This window comes from Nerophis lumbriciformis, linkage group LG13 (assembly GCF_033978685.3).
Source record: "Nerophis lumbriciformis linkage group LG13, RoL_Nlum_v2.1, whole genome shotgun sequence".
NCBI classification, from domain to species: Eukaryota; Metazoa; Chordata; class Actinopteri; order Syngnathiformes; family Syngnathidae; genus Nerophis; species Nerophis lumbriciformis.
In genome coordinates this window covers 27,262,921-27,286,031 of record NC_084560.2, presented here as the reverse complement: position 1 = coordinate 27,286,031, position 23,111 = coordinate 27,262,921, and the positions used below count along the sequence as shown (strand labels likewise).

General features: G+C 40.2%; 1 protein-coding gene across 2 annotated transcripts in view; it reads right to left on the bottom strand.

The window, feature by feature from the left end:
• Nucleotides 1-23,111, bottom strand: part of igsf3 (immunoglobulin superfamily, member 3) — a 309,832-nt gene that overhangs the window by 129,907 nt on the left and 156,814 nt on the right. For both annotated transcript variants that reach the window (XM_061971185.2, XM_061971186.2), the window contains exon 3: nucleotides 6,285-6,704. In XM_061971185.2, coding sequence (XP_061827169.1) covers nucleotides 6,285-6,704 — 420 coding nt within the window. The remainder of the gene's footprint in view (nucleotides 1-6,284; nucleotides 6,705-23,111) is intronic.

The following is a 23,111-nucleotide window of genomic DNA, read 5'->3' as shown; positions in this document are numbered from 1 at the left end:
AGAACCACTCCATCTTTTATGATGGCAGCTTAATGGAGGTTCTGCGCCCTCTCCAATCATATTTCCCTTCTGTCAAATATTCAATAAGCTCCCACCCCAAAAAAAAAAACCAAAAACGCGTTCACCCTCAAAGATATGCAACTGCCACGCCCGTCTTGCCGTGAGCCCAACAAGAAGAAATCTAAAAATGACACATCAAGTGTGAGCCCTCACGTCAGCACACCTCGGCTGTGTTCTCCATCATGGAACAGCATCTATGATAGATTACAGGGACGACACAGGGTGACAAAAGGTTTCCAGACGGGAACTCGGTGTGCCTTTTGTCTCCTTCCCTGAAGTAGCAGGGAGTCGTCTGACAAACTTTAGATCTCTCTTCCCCCTCAACCAGATATCTAGGGCGCCATCATCTTGTAACGGATGTCATGCTTTACTGACCAAAAAAAAGAAGGACTAATTAATTAATTTGAGTGTTGTACGAGACACCCGACACTGTGATCTGCCACGGTAATGGCAGTTAATGTCACAGTTCTGGGAAATACACAATGAGTTAGTTCTTCCGTGCGGAAGAATGGGGTGAGGAGGTCGAGTCGGGTGGGAGGATCGGTGACGAGCCACAAAGCTGTCATTGTGTCTGATCCATCAGACTGCTTATGAGATAATTATCATATGAGGCATATTCAATGTACACTCACCCCATCATGTTCCTTGACTCACTGTCCTCCCTCCCTTCCTTTAACTCGTCCTCCCCCACTTCGCCATCTCCATTAGGCAATCAACAGTTGCAGAGGGGCCAAAGGGGCGGAGCACTTCCTCATGCTAATGCACTCAAGAGGATCTTTCACATGCGTAACTGCGTGTGTACCCTCAAACGTTAAATGGAAGGTCCATATCGAACAAAGGTTCTCCCAACGTCTACAGCAAGGCATTTAAACTGGCAGACTGGGGGCCACATTCGGCTTGGGAATGACACCGTATCATCCCCAGAGTTCACTTCAAAACAAAGAAGACAAACATTTGTGCCGCAAATTTCTCAAAACACTAGAGTGCAACTGTTGTATAGAGGAACTTGGACCACTGTACACCCATCCATCCATCCATCCATTTTCTACCGCTTATTCCCTTCGGGGTCGCGGGGGGCGCTGGAGCCTATCTCAGCTACAATCGGGCGGAAGGCGGGGTACACCCTGGACAAGTCGCCACCTCATCACAGGGCCAACACAGATAGACAGACAACATTCACACTCACATTCACACACTAGGGCCAATTTAGTGTTGCCAATCAACCTATCCCCAGGTGCATGTCAGTGGCAGATATTTGCAGTCACCTTGCTAGCAAACATAGTGAAGTGAAATGAATTATATTTATATAGCGCTTTTCTCTAGTGACACAAAGCGCTTTACATTGTGAAACCCAACATCTAAGTTACATTTTTAAACCAGTGTGGGTGGCACTGGGAGCAGGTGGGTAAAGTGTCTTGCCCAAGGACACAACGGCAGAGACGAGGATAGATAGAATAGATAGAACCCGGAACCCTCAAGTTGCTGGCACGGCCACTCTACCAACCGAGCTATACCACTCCAAACATAGAACATTGGAACCAAACTAGTGGTTTACATAACTGAAGTCTTCTTCAGGGCACTCATGCAAGTCCCTTTTTGGCATTTACTTTTTTTTCGAAATGTGCTGTTTCGAACTAAGGCTATGTCTACAATAACCCCTTAAACGAATAATTATTTAGCCTAAGCTCCGTTTCAGCCACACTAAACCATCGTTTAAGGAACCCTCCTTGGATATTTTTTTTACACGGCGTGGGCCGTGTATTTCTTGAATCTCCGGCTCTTAGCTTTCGATCGTTTACCAACTGAGTTCGGAAAGGAAATTAAGTCAGAAAGACCGCGCCCCACACAGGAAGTGACGCCAGAAAGAACGCGCCACAGCCAGCTTCATAATAACCACTGAAAAGATGGAGGCTAGTCATCCAGACATGCCCGTGTTCCTCATTCTTCTACATGTGCAGACGCTTGTGGAAATCACACATGAATACATTAAGAGAAAGCGATTGCAGCTATTTTGGATACAACACTTCTCAGACGGTAAGAGAACTTTCCAATGTCCAGGTCAGCTGTATCAGTTATTGTCCGCCATGTATGTCGCGGACTCAACGTCTAGGTCCAGAGTATGTAAAGTCACCAAAAAGGAATGGACAATGAAGGTGAAGGTAAAAGAGTGAGGAGTGTCCTGACCAGATATCTAGATCCCTAGATTGATTGATCTAAAATGTTCTTTATCACATTGTTTACGTGTCTAGGGACGGCGTGGCGCAGTGGAAGAATGGCCGTGCGCGGCCCAAGGGTCCCTGGTTCAATCCCCACCTAGTACCAACCTCGTCATGTCCGTTGTGTCCTGAGCAAGACACTTCACCCTTGCTCCTGATGGGTGCTGGTTAGCGCCTTGCATGGCAGCTCCCTCCATCAGTGTGTGAATGTGTGTGTGAATGGGTAAATGTGGAAGTAGGGTCAAAGCGCTTTGAGTACCTTGAAGGTAGAAAAGCGCTATACAAGTACAACCCATTTATCATTTATTTATCATTTAATAAATATTTGATTAATGTATGATGGCTCAGGTGTGGTTCACTACAAAAGAGCCCCACAGCACACTGGATTCCAGTTAATTGAAATACCACAACACTGGATATTGTTCAGATAAGCTAAATTTAAGAACTTGCACACAAAGCAAAACTGGAGGTGACTATGACGTGCGCATTTTCCGCGTTGTGTGTGTGTGTGTAGACAAGGATAAGGTTAAGTGAGATTTAATCTGGATAACCTTAGCCGTCTTAGTGTAGAAAGGGGCCTAAGGCTGCTTCTACACTAAGCCGGCTAAGGTTATAACCCACCTAACCTTATCCCTGTCCACACACACACACACAATGCCATCGTTTAAGACCCCTCTCGCCGGCGCAACGCGACCTAGTACGCATGCGCGGAAAATGTGCACGTCATAGTCATCTCTGACCTAATTAGTAAACAATTTGCTGTGCACTTCTCTTCAGTGTGAAGAGCTGCACTTTAATACGTTGTAAATTGTTTGCTGTGTTTTGTGTGCCTTTTACATTTGTTTGCAGTGTTGCTTTGTGTGCAAGTTCTTAAATTAAATGTAACTTATCTGAACAATATCCAGTGTTGTGGTATTTCAATTAACTCCAGTATGCTGTGGAGTCCAATTGTAGTGAATCACTGCTGAGCCATCATAAATTAACCAAATATTTAATGGACATGTAAAAGTAAACAATGTGATAAAAACATATTACAACACTCAATCTAGGGATCTAGATATCTGGTCAGGACACTCCTCACTCTTTTGCCTTCACCTTCATTGTCCATTTATTTTTGGTGACTTTATATACTCTGGACCTAGACATTGAGTCCGCGACATACATGGCGCACAATAACTGATCCAGTCTACTTTGCCAGTCTAAAAGCAATCGCTGTTTTCCGTAGTCTTCCCTCGACGGCCAGGTAATACAAAGCACACGCTACCTTTTTTATCACATCCACGGGAGCCCACATTCTCGTTGTCTCTCCTTCGACAAATGGATGATGTTTTTCAGTAAGTAGAATCACAGCTGATCTGGACATTCGAAAGTTCTTTTGCCATTCCTCTGGCACAACACATTCGTTGACAAACATATCCCACAAGACTGCCGTTCTCTCAGGTCTTATCCTCAACATTGCTATGTTGCCGTCTGAGATGTGTTGTATCCGAAATAGCTGCAATTGCGCGTTTCCTTCTCTTAATGTATTCATGTGTGATTTCTACAAGCGCCTGTACATGTAGAAGAAGTAGAAACACTCGCCTCCACCTTTCTAGTGGTTACCTCCGAGTTACGAAACCGGTTGTCATGAAGCTGGCTGCGGCGCGTTCTTTCTGACGTCACTTCCTGTGTGTGGCGCAGCCTTTCTGACATCACTTCCTCTCCGAACTTTGCTTATAAACGATCGATGAGTCCATACCGAGCTAAGAGCCGGAGATTCAAGAAATACACGGTGCATTTATACCCCCATTATTTACTTTTTAAATTCGATCTCAATTCTGTACACTACTGCTGGAATTATTATTATTATTATCTCCTGATGGAATCAATAAAGTACTATCTATCTATCTATCTAAATGGGAAATAATAAACATTTAAAGTATATCAAACAAACCTTTAACAAAGTGATCACTGTAAACTTGTGGTCTTTCGTAAAATCTTGCACTCTTTCGCCCTTCTTACATTACCTCTGGAGGAACTCTAACAAAAATGTTATCCTTTTCATGATTTGAAAGTTTCCAACAGCCAGAAACAACGTAAACATAGGGTTTTTTTCTTCAAGAACGGCAAAATGCCACCCAGAAGGCTTTGACAACAGACGCCTGCTGGCCCACCACTTCGCGCCTTGCATAGTTAATGAGATGGATTTGACGTCAGGTGAATACAACCTATTTGCTTGGATTAATGTTTTACTTTTGGGTTGAAGTTGTTTGGGTTGAATTCAGAGTTGCTGACTGCCAAACAGTTTCAGTTCCGAATGTAAATTCGCTAAAACGCTACGATCCGACTTTAGACAACAGAAACATAACCCTTAAAAATTGTATAAATAAATATGGTAACACTTTAGTATGGGGAACATATTCTAAGTAACAACAACTTAATTTAGAGTTATTTGGACAATAGGGGAACATATTGTAAGTAGGGCTGGGCGATATATCGATATGCGCAATATATCGCGATATAGAAAATGACTATCGTGATATTCGAGTATGCGTTCTCACGCAGTTGCTTTTAGCTGTGGACATTACACTACAGGTTCTTCCTACTCTGTCTTGTGTCTCCTTCTCACAGACAACAAGCGCACCTTCTAACACACGTCACATACTGTCATGTCATACGTCACATACATATACGCCCTCTCGGAGCAGAGAGGTAGCAGCATGGCTAACATTAGCTGTGATGCTAGCGGTAATTCGAGCGAAAGAAGGTGCGAATCTGGTAACAAATGAAGGAAGAATTAATTCCCCCAAAAAACAGCAGGGGGTCCATCGTCTGGCGGTGGTTTGGCTTCAAGTGGGAATATGTCGATCAGACAACCGTAATTTGTCAAGTGTGGGGCAAAAGCGTTGCTATAAAAAGTAGCATTACTGCTAATACGTAGCATCATTTGAAAAGACCCCTGCTAGTGAATGAAGAGTGCTCACTCCAATCCAATCCACTTTATTTATATAGCACATTTAAACAACAAAAATGTTTACAAAGTGCTGCACAACAATATTAAAAATATTTACGTACTCCGCGCGTCAACATCTCCGTTCGGTGCCACACGTCCACACCATCAAAATGCCGAGGCAAACATTTCCAGATCAACACCATATGAAAAAAATAGTGATTTTTTTTAGTTGTGATTTCCCTCTCTGCATGAATGTTTAAAAGTAGCATATATTAATGCAGTATGAAGAAGAATGTTTTAATGTAGACACATAGAATCGTCATACTGCTGTGATTATATGCACCAAGTGTTCATTCAAGGCCAAGACCAAATATCGAGATATATATCGTGTATCGCAATATGGCCTTACAATATTGCGATATTAAAAAAAGGCCATATCGCCCAGCCCTAATTGTAAGTAACAAAGACTTAAGGGTTAGGGTTAGGGTTAGGGTTATTGTAGTTGTGTGTTTTGTTACGTAAGAACAGACGATATTCATTAAGTGGTATTAAAGGGAGAATCATACAAAACAACTTCCTTACTTAGTACTAATAAGCAATAATTCTGAGGTTATTGAGGGAAGACTCTTAGTTAATGGCTTACTGGTTGTATAATAAGCCCATGCAGGATAAGGCATTAATAAGTACATAATAATGACTAATTAAGAGTCAATATGTTACTAATTTGCATGTTAATAAGCAACTAATTAATGGTGAACATGTTACCCATACTAAAGTGTTACCATAAATATAAATCTGCATCCAACGTGAACGTGAAGAGACAACAGAAGAACACCTGCTGTGCAGACTTGCACTGTCTTAGAACTGTTTACACTATCATAGACTGTGCTTGTAATGTTGCTCGTCAGAGCAATACTAACACACCAGTGGGACGTCTATGTAGGTTGAATAAGCCCTTTTAAGGAAGTTAATGAGCTTAGCGCGAGAGGCTGATCTGCAATCATCGGAAGCCGGCCCACATGGTTGATGCGCATCTGCGTCTATAGTCTTTGAAAGCAAATCTGCACTACACTCACCAGTGGGCTGAACGCGGAGCTGAGTCTTGTCGCTCTGCTTGCGGGTCATGGCAAACCAGCTGCCATCGCTGTCCTGGATCCACTCGGCCGCCTGGCAGTAGAGCAGGCCCTGGTCCACCGGCTGCAGCTTGTGGATGGTCAGTCGATAGGAGGTGGCGCTGGTTTTGTCCAGCCTGAGGTCTCCCGCTGCCATCCTCTGCCGGTACGGACCCCCAGACCGTAAAACAAAGTCCTTCGACAGGGTGAGCAGCTCCTGTGGGGGGGCTGTTGTGTCATCCGGGGCTTTCAGATACCAACCCACTGACAAGTGTGTGTGTTGCATTGTGGTCCTGGACACTTCACAGGTGAGTTGTAGTGTGTCGCCTTCCACTTTGGAAAGAGTCTGGGCTGGAGCCGTTACTGTGAGGGAGTCAGCAATAACTGCAGGAGAGGAAAAAAACGGGGGCGTTAATTGGAAGCAGGCGATAATTGGAGAGAGAGGCTGTTATGTCTGAAATTTGTAAAGATGATTTGTTGAGGTACAAATAAACCATGTTTCACGTTGTAGTATACAAATGAAGTGTGCTGAAGAGTTCCAGGTTTAAATGAGACATTTCTCTCACAGTCCATAAAGAAAAACTGTGATGCTGTAATAAATTAGGGTTTATGTCAACTTTGGGTGCAAATAAATACATATGGTAGATAAGTAGCCATCATAATCTAATACTCTTAACGGCAGGCGTGACCACACTTTTCAGCAAGCGAGCTACTTGTCAAATGACCAAGTTGAGGTGATCTACCTCACAAGTACGGGCACACGCACACAACCATGTACATATTAGGGTTGTCAAGGGATACATTTTTGTAATCAGATTATTCACACTCTTGAGCTATTATTAATCATGATTAATCACAGGTTCTTACTTGCTTGCAAATAAAAAAAAATGCTTAAGAAAATACCACTATATTTTGATAAAAATGCAAGTTTGTAGTCAGAATATAATCCAGGCACGTTTTTAAATGTTTTCTTTAACTATAAATCATTAATTTGCTTAAAACTTGTAAAGTATAGTACGAATTAAATGCACATTTTCAAAGTATTTGCATTAAAAGAGCATAATAGTTACAGACTAGTAAACATACCCATAAACGTATATGTAGGCATTAGCCAGGCCTCCCTCGCCCGCCTGCAGCTCGTGCAGAACTCTGCTGCTCGTCTGCTAACACAGACCCGCAGACGTGAGCACATCACCCCTATTTTAGCGTCCCTTCACTGGCTCCCTGTGCGTTACCGAATACATTTTAAACTCCTTTTATTTGTTTTTAAATGTCTAAACAACCTCGCGCCAACCTATCTCTCCGACCTCCTTCAGCCTTACTGCCCCACCCGATCCTTAAGATCAGCCGATCAGCTGCTGTTGACGGTCCCTGACACAAGGCTGAAGCTTAGAGGTGACAGAGCTTTCGCCGTTGCTGCTCCCAAGCTCTGGAACGACCTACCCCTGAGTGTTAGACAAGCCTCCTCTCTTCCTGTTTTTAAATCTCTCTTAAAAACATACTTTTATTCCATGGCTTTTAACACTGGTTAGAATGGCCTTTGGGAAGGCCATTCTAAAACCTTAATTCTAGCCTGATTTAGCCATTCCTTTACCACTTTTGACGTGTGTTTGGGGTCATTATCCTGTTGGAACACCCAACTGCGCCCAGGATCCGACTTCCGGGCTGATGATTTTAGGTTGTCCTGAAGAATTTGGAAGGTTTTAGAATGGCCTTCCCAAAGTCCTGACTTAAACGTGTGGACAATGCTGAAGAAACAAGTCCATGTCAGAAAACCAACAAATTTAGCTGAACTGCACCAATTTTGTCAAGAAGAGTGGTCAAAAACTCCACCAGAAGCTTGTGGATGGCTACCAAAAGTGCCTTATTGCAGTGAAACTTGCCAAGGGACATGTAACCAAATATTAACATTGCTGTATGTATACTTTTGACCCAGCAGATTTGGTCACATTTTCAATAAATTCATAAAAGAACCAAACTTCATGAATATTTTTGGTGACCAACAAGTATGTGCTCCAATCACTCTATCACAAAAAAATAAAAGAGTTGTAGAAATTATTGGAAGCTCAAGATAGCCATGACAATATGTTGTGTATGTAAACTTTTGACCACGACTGTACATACATATAAACATGTATTTGTTAACAGGTGTGTTATCACACAACTCTTATGCTTAAAGGCCGTCGCTATAGTTATTATCTATTGTGCTATTTTCTGCTTCGTGCAAGGGCACACAACTTGTTATCTTCCACGGCATATGAGGGGTGGCCTTGCTGCAGATTTTTTCTTTGTTTTAGCCCGCTAACAGCCAAGACCATACCAGGACCTCAACGAAGATAAGGCGACAGCACGCAGACAAAGCAGAGACAAGGCAATCACAAGGCCCCCAGCACATTCCGTCACATATTGTGCGTGCTGGAGCTGCTTTGCATGATATGTATGACCCCTCCCTTTAGAGGCAGTCTCAGTGATGTTAAGTAGGGAACTCCTGAATAAATAGAGGAGCGCGTGGGACTGTCCTTCAGAGCGTGGTGGGAGACTGTAACTGAGTGTACAGCACCAAACGTTTCTCCTCATGAGCAAAATTGAACTCTGTCTCTGCCTGATTCCTTGCTTCTTGTCTCGTTTAATAGATAGTTCGGTGTTTGAACATGACAAGGTGTTAATTAAAATACAAAAATGCTACATGTATAAAGATTCTCTTCTTTTTTGAAGAATATAATAAAGAATGTCACAACTTCGAATTTACATTGTGGGGGGGAAAAGTACTCCTCTCTTTCCAATTCCACATGAAAGTATTTGTTTTTTTAGCTTCTTATTTGTCCAGATCCAGTACTCATTTTTATACACTTTGAAATAAATAGTTTGGAAGCTGACTCTGTAGCTTGTTAGCTTGTATGCAATGATGGTCTGAGAGCGGTCTGTTAGCGCGGGCAGGATGGAGCAGGACTTATTGGGAAGGCAGGAACTGTGCGATTGGTCTTCACACTTTTGACAGCAGGTGTTTGGCGAGAGAGAGTGTTGAAATAAAAAAAGTTTTTTATTCTTCTTCATAATAGCTAGCAGCAGCCAGCCATCATCTTACAAGATCCTCAGGTGCCGTCATATTTGTGTTGTTTTTTTTTTTTAAAGCCCGGCAACCGACGGACACACCCTCTGCAATCCACTGGTAGCTCGCGATCAATGTATTGGGCACCCCTGTTTTACACTATATCCTGCTCCAAATAAAACTTTTACACAATATTTATTGTGTGCTGAGCTTGTTGACATCTCACACCAGCACACGCCCCCGTGGAATTGCATACATGAATTAACATGGAAGGTCATGAGAACGAGATGCATTCAGTATAGCCTCCAGGCTGTAGCAGAAGCGTGCTCGTATTTTGCAACCTAAGGACGGAATAACCCACACGTATGAGGTTGAGGGTATGAATGCACACGTACATGCGTGGACGTGATCATGGAACACAGCGTCGTGTTCTGTGTTTAATGCAGACAATTTATGATGGCGTGACAACAAATTAATGGAGGAGGGAGAAGCTGAGAGCTTTGGATGGCTTTTTAAGCCCCAATATGTAACAATACCGCCTTGAAATAACAGCTTTAAAATGGCAGTGATGGTTCACTGACTTGTAAAAAAAGGAGAATTGCGTATCTGGTGTTACCATGGCGACCATATATAATTTTACTTCAGTCCTTTTATATCTCCATAGACCAACCAGGACATCTTAAAAAAAATGGCAAAAAATATACAATATACTATTGGATATTCTTTATTTAAGTATACAGGCTAAATGTACAATACTCGGTTGTGTTTGTTCCACATGGAATGAATCCACTCTAAAAGCTTTTTGTTCCTAACTAACTTTCTTTGCCTCCCCCCTCCAGCATCGGGCACTTTATATTTGTTTTTTCCCCCCTGCCCTATGATGAAAGGTTTAGCATACACAGTACTGTATTATACCCCGTGCTGCGCTTTTGCTTGGCATTGCAGTTTAAACCTCAGCTTTACAGATGCAGTGTGTTATGGTAAAGATGTCTACTGTTTGTAACATTCTTGATAAAGTTGTTAATCACAGATTTAGGGTTTCCCCTAATGTGTCAAACTCAGGGCCCGGGGGCCAAATCTGCCCCGCTACATTATTTTATGTGGCCTGCGAAAGCCTGGAAATAATATGCTTTAATAAAATGTTTCATCTTTTTTTACTAAATATATTTGTTATTTCCCTTTTGACATTAAAAATCATGTACTGCATGCAATTGCATATCTTTTAAAATGCAATATTATCAAAATCAAAATATTATATGATTATTTTATCCAAAAATATTTTTTGTTAAAATAAAGATAAAAACTATACTTAAATATCTGCTTGACGTATGATTTCAAAACGAATTATCAATCAAACTGTGGACTGTAAAATTGACAATAGATTTCACTGTTAAATTCCGCCGACTGAGTTTTTTTTCAACTGTAAAATCAACTTTGGTACTGTTTTTTTCCATATACAGTGAGACACTAAAACATAAAAAAACAAAAACTAAAAAAAAAACATTAAAACAAGATTTTACGGTGAAAAAAAACAAACTGGCAGCTCCGTTGCTTGAATTTTACTGCTAAAAACAATGGTATTGTTTTTCCGTTCCATTCTATTTATTACATTTTTTTATATGCTGTAAAAAAAAAACACTGATTTTACTGTAAAATTCTGGTGACTGAGCTGCCAGTTTTTAAAGTAAAATTTAAATATTTTTTTTGCAGCTTATGTAAAAACAAAATATATTGTTAATGTATTATATATAAACATTTATATTCATATATTACTCATTGTTAAAATCGGCCTTCTGAAGGCAACCATAACTGCGATGTGGCCCTCAATGAAAAACGAGTTTGACACCCATGCCCTAATGTATTCGATCGTGCAATAATAAAAGCCACCACACCTTGAAAATTTGAATTTTTTAAGTCAAAACAATTTAAAGTATGATGTAATGTATTGTAGCCTACAGAAGAAGTCACATAAATTCCGACGCTCTTTTTAACTTGTATTGCGAAACCTATGCTAACAACCGGCCCAGTTCCAACACGTTCCCTCCCGTGCCGTTACACAACAACACTTTCTCATTCTCTGCCAATCCCCTTTCACTTCAGGCACGGTGTGGGACAATAAACATCAATAACACACAAACATAAACATGTAACACCAGCAGCTCGTTACAGTATGAATAGATGTATAGCTTAATATTTGCGCACTATTGACAAGTGATGCACCGTCACTCAAAAAAATACTTTGATTCCCGGAACAGCAACCAAATGTTGTGATGACGTAGGCAAGATGCAAAGAATTGTCTGCAAGAGGGGCAGCATGTCCGCGGTGTGGATGTACTTTAATAGTCTAGACAATTGAAAAAATATTAACAATTGTATAATAAACTGTAACGATGGAAAAATAGAGCAAAATATTACAAAAATTATTTTTTTTAAAGAGGAACTTCACTTTTTTCCGATTTTTGCTTATCGTTCACAATCATTATGAAAGACACGACGACAGATGTTCAGAGAATCTGGAGAAATCACTGCACATAAGCGGCAAAGCCGAAAACCAACATTGAATGCCCATGACCTTGGATCCCTCAGGCGGTACTGCATCAAAAACCGGCATCAGTGTGTAAAGGATATCACCACATGGACTCAGGAACACTTCAGAAAACCACTGTCAGTAACTAAAGTTTTTTGCTACATATGTAAGTGCAAGTTAAAACTCTACTATGCAAAGCCAAAGCCAATTGTCAACAACACCCAGAAACGCCGCCGGCTTCGCTGGGCCCGAGCTCATCTAAGATGGACTGATCCAAAGTGGAAAAGTGTTCTGCGGTCTGACGAGTCCACATTTCAAACTGTTTTTAGTCTCACACGACGTGTTCCCGATATCTACAAAGCAATTAGCTACCGGCTTTCACCTACTGATATGGTATGGGTTGTACTTGTACTTGTATAGCGCTTTTCTACCTTCAAGGTACTCAAAGCGCTTTGACACTACTTCCACATTTACCCATTCACACACACATTCACACACTGATGGAGGGAGCTGCCATGCAAGGCGCTAACCAGCAGCCATCAGGAGCAAGGGTGAAGTGTCTTGCTCAGGACACAACGGACATGACGAGGTTGGTACTAGGTGGGGATTGAACCAGGGACCCTCGGGTCGCGCCCGGCCACTCTCCCACTGCGCCACGCCGTCCCATGGTATAACATGGTTACTCTTCCGAGCTCTAGACAGCACCGACACTCAACAACGGCACATTATTTGCAGATTATAATTACTGGTTTGCAAAAATTATTTTTAACCCAAATAGGTGAAACTGCATAATCTCCCACGGCACACAAGACTGTATCTCACGGCACACTAGTGTGCCGCAGCACAGTGGTTGAAAAACACTGATGTATACCACAAGGAAGTGTTTTCCATTTAGAAAAATATAATAATAATATGACTCCTTTAATGTGCCCTATAATCCGGTGCGCCTTATACAGTATATGAAAAAGATAAAAAAAAATAGACCATTCATTGGCAGTGCGCTCTATGGTCGGGAAAATACGGTAACTAAAATAATCGATAAACGCAGCCCTGCTTAAGATTAAAAGGGAACATTATCACAATTTCAGAAGGGTTAAAACCATTGAAAATCAGTTCACAGTGGCTTATTTTATTTTTCGAAGTTTTTTTCAAAATTTTACCCATCACGCAATATCCTTAAAAAAAGCTTCAAAGTGCCTGATTTTAACCATCGTTAAAATCCAGCGTCCATTTTCCTGTGACGTCACATAGTGATGCCAACACAAACAAACATGGCGCATAGAACAGCAAGCTATAGCTACATTAGCTCGGATTCGGACTCGGATTTCAGCAGCTTAAGCGATTCAACAGATTACGCATGTATTGAAACGGATGGTTGTAGTGTGGAGGCAGGTAGCGAAAATGAAATTGAAGAAGAAACTGAAGCTATTGAGCCATATCGGTTTCAACTGTATGCAAGCGAAACCGACGAAAACGACACGACAGCCAGCGACACGGGAGAAAGCGAGGACGAATTCGGCGATCGCCTTCTAACCAACGATTGGTATGTGTTTGTTTGGCATTAAAGGAAACTAACAACTATGAACTAGGTTTACAGCATATGAAATACATTTGGCAACAACATGCACTTTGAGAGTGCAGACAGCCCAGTTTTCATCAATTAATATATTCTGTAGACATACCCTCATATCAGCAGGCCAGGGAACCTAGGGTCGATATTCTTCTCTGGATCATCTTCGGTGGCATAAGGGACGGTGTGAGCCAAGACATCCAGGGGGTTTAGCTCGCTCGTCTGCGGGAACAAACTGCCGCCATTGCTTGCCGTGCTACCGAGGTCCTTTGTCCCTGAATTGCTCACACACTCCGGCAGATTCAATGGGGGTCTGGCGACAGATTTCTTTGACTTTATCGTTGGAAATGCATCTGCTTTGAGTGTCGCAGGATATCCACACATTCTTGCCATCTCTGTCGTAGCATAGCTTTCGTCGGTAAAGTGTGCGGAACAAACGTCCAATTTCTTGCCACTTTCGCATCTTTGGGCCTCTGGTGCAACTTGAATCCATCCCTGTTCGTGTTGTTACACCCTCCGACAACACACCGACGAGGCATGATGTCTCCAAGGTACGGAAAACAGTCGAAAAAACGGAAAATAACAGCTGATTTGACTCGGTGTTTGAGAAAATGGCGGATTGCTTCCCGATGTGACGTCACAGAGAGCGAATATTAGAAAGGCGTTTAATTCGCCAAAATTCACCCATTTAGAGTTCGGAAATCGGTTAAAAAAATATATGGTCTTTTTTCTGCAACATCAAGGTATATATTGACGCTTACATAGGTCTGGTGATAATGTTCCCCTTTAAGACTTTAGTAAACATGATTAAATGCAAAAAAACAGGCATGCTATGTCCATCAAAGTGTTAGACATGTGTCTAAAAACGTGAACTACACTGAAAGAGAGGCTGGCCACAAAGAGGAGCAGCTCAAACTAGGCCAGAGTCAGACAAATCAGAAAGAAGAAGATAGACAAGCAGGGAGAGAAGACGATCGCAGCCATCTGGAGTGAGAAATGGTGTTAAAATAGATGGAGCAAGAAAACAAAGCAAGCAATAGGGAGGGTCAAAGTCAGCATCTCTAATGAGGCGCTTCAGTCTGCTGCTGTACTGTACATGAAGTACATGAAGGAGCAATTTGCTGCAATTCTTAGACCATCTTCACCTCCTCACTCAACTCAAGTGTGTGATTCCTGCTATGTTAGTCATGGGTGCAGTAAAGCTTTTTTTTCTGCTGATATACACCTTTGCTGCTTGTATGATATAATTACCAATATGGGACTCTAAGTAGGCCGGTGCCAGTGTTTATAAGCGGAGGCTCACTCCAGCCTGCTTTCAGGCTAAGCAACCTTGCTATCAGAATAGGTCTTACTGCCAGGCAATTGGATTTTAGTGGAACCATATCGGGATGATATAATCTTATGTTGCTGTTCCACAAATTAGTGTCTTCCAAATTAGGGACCCCGAGCAACATAGGATGCAAAAAATAAAAATAATAAATTGTGCATTTGTTAAATATGCTAGGAAGATGTTTTCATCCTCTTTTGGCCTGTTTACTTCACTCGATTCAACAAAAATCACTTGACCGATTCTGACAAGGCTTGTAAGAAAATAGTAAAGTAAGAAAATAGCAAATAACAGTAGCTCTCAATGATAAATGTTTTCTTGAAATGTAAGAAGAATTTGACATATTTACGTTCGTGAACCCACGATTTTGCTTCCGATTCTTGGTGTGACCATTCAGTTCAGAATCAATTCTGGCAACATCCATCCATCCATTTTCTACCGCTTGTCCCTTTTAGGGGTGGCGGGGGGTGTTGGAGCCCATCTCAGCTGCATTCGGGCGGAAGGTGGGGTACACCCTGGACAAGTCGCTACCTCACTACAGGGCCAACACAGATAGACAGACAACATTCACACTCACACACTAGGGACCATTTTAGTGTTGCCGCAATCAGCAGGTTACAAACGCTCCTCTTGGCTGCTGACTTATCGTGTACACTCTCAGAGAGTAATTGCAGAAATAACCTAACGTCTTTTTTAAAAATGTATACGGTTCTTGATTTAAATTATAAATACATTTTTTGAGCACTCCTAATCTCTACAGAGATAATGCTTCTGGTACAAAATAAATAAAACTGATGAACAAGAAAAAAGACACTGACAAAGCTTAACCTATTGTTACTATAACAATCTACAAGGTTAATATAGCTGGCTTCTCTTTCTTCCCCTCCATTTCCATCCATCCATCTTCTTCCGCTTATCCGAGGTCGGGTCGCGGGGGCAGCAGCCTAAGCAGGGAAGCCCAGACTTCCCTCTCCCCAGCCACTTCATCCAGCTCTTCCTGTGGGACCCCGAGGCGTTCCCAGGCCAGCCGGGAGACATAGTCTTCCCAACGTGTCCTGGGTCTTCCCCGCGGCCTCCTACCGGTCGGACATGCCCTAAACACCTCCCTAGGGAGGCGTTCGGGTGGCATCCTGACCAGATGCCCGAACCCCTCCATTTATCTGATGTATTTTGTATTTCAAGTTATTATTACATATATGTGTTGTTGCATTTGAACAATTGTATTGTTGATAATAGAGGTAATTATTGTTATTATTCATTATCAATAGTGCTATTTCTATTGGTATTTGTATTGCTCCATTTGTAGTGTAATAATGTTCATTGTCATTTCTGTATTATTTATTTCACTAACTGCTTCTTTGCTATCACTTTTACCATTATATTTGTACATATCCTATTTGCTGATGTTGTTGTTATTGTTGTTATTGTTGTCATTGTTGTGTTTGCTGTTGCCTATCTGTCTTATCCCCCTCTTGTCCCCGCAATTTCCCCTTCTGTCTTCCTTTTTTTCTCTTTCTATCCCCTCCTGCTCCGGCCCGGCTGCACCAAATAATAATATAAATCAATTTAATAAAGTCAAATACAAATAAGGCAAGAAGAGAAGTATCCCACACTTCTCTTTTGTAAAGTAAATGTGTACAGCCGATATGGGCATCTACATCATTGGGCATCTACATCAACTATATGATTTGAAGTGAAGTGAAGTGAATTATATTTATATAGCGCTTTTCTCTAGTGACTCAAAGCGCTTTACATAGTGAAACCCAATCTCTAATTTACATTTAAACCAGTGTGGGTGGCACTGGGAGCAGGTGACACAACGGCAGTGACTAGGATGGTGAAAGCGGGAATCAAATCTGGAACCCTCAAGTTGCTCTACCAACCGAGCTATGCCTGAGTAGCTGGACAGGACAAAAAAAAAGAACAAGAAAAAAGAGAATATCAACAAAACATATGATGTAAATAAATAACTACAAACAAATAAGGAAGCTGACAATTGTGTAATTGTACAGCAGTATTTTTTGTAAATCAGTATGAACATTTGCAAAAAAATAAAACAAATAAAAAATATATTTTTAGTAATTCAAATGATTGCAAAAGTAATACAAAGAAAATGTGTATTTACATAAAACTAATCAATGAAAGGCATGGATTTCCAAATATTGTGGTATTATTCTTTGCAATTAGAAATCGAGTCATACCAAAGATTATAAAAATGGAACCTATTGCCTCCCTGCTTGGCACTCAGCATCAAGGGTTGAAATTGGGGGTTAAATCACCAAAAGATTACCGAGCACGGCGCACACTTCTGCTCACTGCTCCCCTCACCTCCTAGGGGGTGAACATGGGGATGGGTCAAATGCAGAGGACACATTTAACCACACCCAGTGTGTGTGTGACAATCGTTACAACTTTAACTTTAAATACACACACACACACACACACACACACACACACACACACATTTTTTTATGGATTAAGAAGAAACAAAACATTCAAAGCTCTTATTCTTCGCGAGAATTGTTGCAATAAATAAAACAAACTGTTAGACAACCTATAAACATCTCTTTGAATTCTAAAAAGTGCTTTATAAATGTCATGTAGAGATGTCCGATATTATCGGCCGATAAATGCGTTAAAATGTAATATCGGAAATTATCGGTATCATTTTTTTTATTATGGGTATCGTTTTATTTTATTTATTTTATTTTTTTTATTAAATCAACATAAAAAACACAAGATACACTTACAATTAGTGCACCAACCCAAAAAACCTTCCTACCCCATTTACACTCATTCACACAAAAGGGTTGTTTCTTTCTGTTATTAATATTCTGGTTCCTACATTATATATCAATATAGATCAATACAGTCTGCAAGGGATACAGTCCGTAAGCACACATGATTGTGCGTGCTGCTGGTCCACTAATAGTTCTAACCTTTAACAGTTAATTTTACTCATTTTCATTAATTACTAGTTTCTATGTAACTGTTTTTGTATTGTTTTACTTTCTTTTTTATTCAATAATTTTTTTTAAATTTATTTATCTTATTTTATTATTATTTTTAAAAAGTACCTTATCTTCACCATACCTGGTTGTCCAAATTAGGCATAATAATGTGTTAATTCCACGACTGCATATATCGGTTGATATCGGTATCGGTAATTAAAGAGTTGGACAATATCGGGATAACGGCAAAAAGCCATTATCGGACATCCCTAGTGTCATGTATTATTTATCGTCATCATCATCATTAATAATTAGAAAACCCATAGCACACTTTTTCCCCAAGTGAATAATGCATCAATCTAAATGAATGTCTAAACACAATACAAGTCAGTTATCACAGTGAGTGGCAGCCTCACATAGACCTGTTACCACAACTACACACCTACGCTACAGTCCGCCGTCACCATAGCAACACTCCCACATGATGCTAAAGCAAACCATCACAGGGACAATCTCAAACACCCCATGCAGTATCCCCTGTGAAACCTCTGTAAGTCCACCAGGACTGAAAAAGAATCATCTGGCTGATGCTTCACGCCCCCTTGGCCTCACCTCTTGGAGACATTTAACGTTGCCACTCTTCCCAAGTCCTCTGAGCCAATCAGAGAAGACTTTTTACTCAATCTCAACATTTGTGAGGGTCAGACTGGGTTGTGGAGATCTTGCAATAGCCCCACTGACCTCAATCTGGGGAGGATTAGAAACAGAATGAGACGGCCTTGGCGGGCACAAACACACACTTTATCCTGTCACTTGAGAACATACAGTTGACTGACCAAGCCATCACCTGAACCATAACCACCCTGTGTCAACATGAAGCCCCATGCTAATCGAAATGTTGGTTTTAATCGACTGTTAGGGAAAATAAAGGGGAAATTATTCTCTCACAATAACTCGACAAACTAAAGTTTTTTAATCTAAGTTAGCTACCACTCTTTGTTTATAATGCCTATTTTTCTGCTGGATCTACTCTCTATTTCATGTTGCAGCTGTTATATATACTGTAATATTGTACATGGTAATTGTCATATATTGCATATATGATATAAACATATAATATAATATAATAGATCAGTATATATCATATATTGTACATATATTATGTAAATATTACATATATATTATATTTTGTATTGCTACTACGGTACATTTTCAGTCTATTTTATACCTGCATTGTCCTTTCCATCCTTACACTTTCCATCCTTTGTAACTGAGCTACTGTGTGGAACAATTTCCCTTGTGGATCATTAAAGTTTGTCGAAGTCGAAGTCTAAACCGTGTTACAAATTATAAATGTTAACCCTGGGAAATGATGGTAGTACTTAGACTTAATTTCATTGTCATTCAAATTTAAACTTAACAGTACAGATAAGAACAACATTTTGTTGCATTAGCTCTTTGTAGTGCAGGATAAAAGAGCAATAAGTACATGACAAGACTTAAACTATTTGTATTCTCAGTATTTGATTCTAACTTTTTAGAGTATTATCATGAATATATAAAGAACAATACATCCGGGAAGTATTCAAAGCAGTTCACTTTGTACACATTTTGTCATGTTACAGCCTTATTCCAAATTGGAAGAAATACATTATTGTCCTCCAAATTTTACAGACAATACCCCACATTGACAAGGGGAAAATAAAAAATAAAAAAAGTTTAAGAAATGTATTAAAAATAAAAATAAAAATCACATATACAGTGTTGCCGTTAACGCACTTGTGCTTTTTTACGCATTGAAATCTAAGGGACGCAGATTTTATTAATTTTTTCTTACCGACCCTGCCTTCTCCGTGTCAAAACAGTGTTTTGTTTATATTTGCCAAGTCAAATTTCCGTCCCCGTTTATTGAGTTTTTATTGGTCGACTTCAAAGTAATTTCCGTTACAATTTCTTAAATTTTGATTCGCCGAAAGTTTTATCGATCACAAATACTGCATTTCCGGTATTAGGACTCCCGCGTGTTATTGTTTTGGTCATGGCGAGCAATAAACCCAAGGAGCTTCAATGAAAAGTGGCTTCAGGAGCTCACTTATGACGATGTAAAGATGTTTTGCACGCCATGTAAACCGGCTAAGAAAAAGAACACCTTTACGATCCAGCCTCACCAGGTACCAAGAAACATGTTAAATCCTGCTTGTCGGCTCCCAGACGGTGGTCGAGGAGCGCAGGGGAGACGTTTTCCTCCAGGGCCAATATATTGTCCGGGGTAACACCCTCCATTTTACCCGGCAGTGGGTCTATACAGTTCCGCTCTTTGGTAGGCCGTCGATTTGTTACAATTATTTATTTATGTTTTCCACAAAGCCAACCGTGCTATTAACACTCCTGAACATGCTAGCGCTCCCTCTCTTAACTTGCCCACTCACTACACACGTCACTCACCCCACATACCGCCATTCTTAAAGGGGAACACACAGTTTATGGCCATCATGAAGCCAGAGATGAAATGCTCGAGGCATTGAGTGCCACTGTATTAAATGACATTGAAACTAACTTCCAAAATTCTAAATTTGTTGGCATTATTTGCCATGAAAGTGTAAATGTGGCGTTTTTTAAACAACTGATGATCTACATACAGGTGAGAATAATCAATTTAATTTGTCATATACATGTATGCCCTCACCATTATCATAATTTCATGACCAAAGCTGACATGACCCTTTTTACACTTTTATACTGAAATAAATACACCTACAACTTATTAAATAAAAAATATACCAGCAGCGGTAAAGTTTAGATCCATAAAGGAAAGAAGAAAGGGAATGAATGTTTATAACTGAATAAATTTACATATGCATAAACATGTGGGGGTTTTTTGTAGGTTTTTTTTGGATGAATTAAGTAACGTTTATGACAACCTTTTTCCAAAACACAATATAGAAAGTGAGATACAAGAGGATAATGCATACATTTAAATTTGTTTTCAAAACGGTTACAAAAAAGTGGGACCCCAAAAATTTACTCTGGGACCCCATTTTTATGACTTGATGGGGTCCCTGGGACCCCATTTTGAAAATTTCTAGCGCCAACACTGCATGTGCATAAGTATTCACAAAGCCTTTGCTTAATACTTAGTTGATGCAGTTTTGACAGTAATTATAGCCTGTTTGATGTTTAACGTAAACCATAACCAAACTGACAAGTGATTGACCTGGAGCGTCACTCTGTGTGCGCTGCAGAGCTGTATCCCCTTCACCCATGCACAGAGGGGAGCGGAGCTCCAGTAGCTCACACACTTAAACATGGAATAAACAAAGTCTTAGTTAGAGGAACTGGTCAGTAAAAAAACTTTTTTTCACCACCTTAAAACACTCTGCGCTAGTAACTGCCAGGGTCAGAGGTAATATTGAACAACAAATTAATGATTGAAGTGACAAACTTGCCATCCAAATAATACCCCGTTTGTTAACAAGAACATACAGCAATGGAAGCACATTCAATCTATTTATTAAGCAGAGATAACACAAGCCAGTGAACGATTTAAAAGAGCTGCCGCCAGAGCCGACAAACTGCCGCTGCTAGCCTGCTAAGCTAACAAAAACAGCACAAGCAAGACTACTGATTGGACTCGCTGACGTCACACGTCACTAGGCAACAGGCACTGCATTTCATAAGGCAGACGACCACACAATGAAACTTATGCCAGATATTTGAAGTTTATTTTTTAAATAACACATTAATTAATTTCTGTACTAATAATTGAAAAGTAATTCCGTTAGTAAATCAATTACATTTGTTGGTAAAGTAAGGAGTAACTATAATTAATGGCTTTTGAAAAGTTTTTTTTAAGAAAACAGCCTGTCACACGGCATCATGAAGCAGTTGGCAGGTTGGTGTTCCTGGCTAACATCTTTGTGTGTATGTTCCAGAATGTAGTTTACCTATAAAAGGACCATTGTTAAAGGTAAATTATTTTCATGTTGCTGCTGATGTTTAAACATGTCCTGTTAAACGAGTGCACTTTTTTTTACATTTTGTTATATTGTGTTTTTGTTAGCTGAAGAATTGACCATAGCTACCGGTAAATGTTTTTGTGAGATTATATTTGACTTTCCTATATTATTCTTAAAGCGTTTTCTTTTTTCTTACCTCAAAACACCTCTTAAATTGGGATCCTATTATGCAAAAACCTACTTTTCTTACTTATTGGTACCTGTTATTGTGTATTTGGGATCCCCATCAGTCCCGAAAATTGAAAAACAAGGCATGGTGGAGATATCTAGTTACGTCAACGGATATTTCTATGTATGGGTTAGTTTATGGGACAAACTATATAGGAATATAAGTTTTGATCCATATCACCCAGCCCTACAGGTGCCAGCACAGTTTAGGGATGTTCTGTGTGTTTAATTGAGTGTTGCAGTAGGCCTTATGATGGCATTGTGTTTATATGTATGAGTGCACACGTTGCTTAAATGTTAATAATGAAATCATGATATTTAAGACATTTCATATTGCTACGAAAAAAAATATGTGCTTCTATTTTTTTTTCATTTAGTTGCACCGGTGCTACTAGTGAAAAAGCTAAGCGTACAGCATTGTACATGTGATTTTCTACTTTTTTAGTTTTAATAAATTTGCTGTTAGAAAAAAAACTTTTCACATTGTAAATATGAGGTATTGTCTTCATAATTTTGAGGACAAAAATGAAATTATTTCATTTTGAAATAAGGCTGTAACATAACAAGATGTGGAAAAATTACTTTCCAGATGCACTGTATTGTATGGGGTGGTCATCGGAAAAACATAGCAGTGGCTGGAAAAGGCAGGACTGAAAGACAGCCCTGAGGCAATAATCATGGAAGCACAAGAACAGGCCCTAAACAAAATATCAATAGAGCCTGGGGTCTACCACATCAGACAAGATCCCAGGTGCAGGCTGCGGAAAGAAGCCCCAGCGCAGCACATCACAGCGGGGTGTAAGATGCTTGCATTGAGTGGGAAAACCAGGCATAGATAGTGTATCAGAACAACTGTGTCAAATATGGACTATGGTTATTCTACTCCATTTACGCCTAAGTCGTTTGGCCAAGATCCTGTGTGACTTCCAGATCAATAATGAAAAAGTAGTGACGTCCACCAAGCCTGACATGATGGTGGTGGTGAATAGGGATGGGTATTTTGGCCAATTTCCAAAATGCATTAAATTTTGACTCCAAAGATTCTAAATAAATTAATCACAATTCAATGTGTTTTGATCTACATTTACATAATACAAATGTTGCCAATCTGTTACATCTGTTTTTTCATGTTCTCAATGAAAAAACATTGCGAGTACAACCCGATGGAAAGAAACCTAAACAG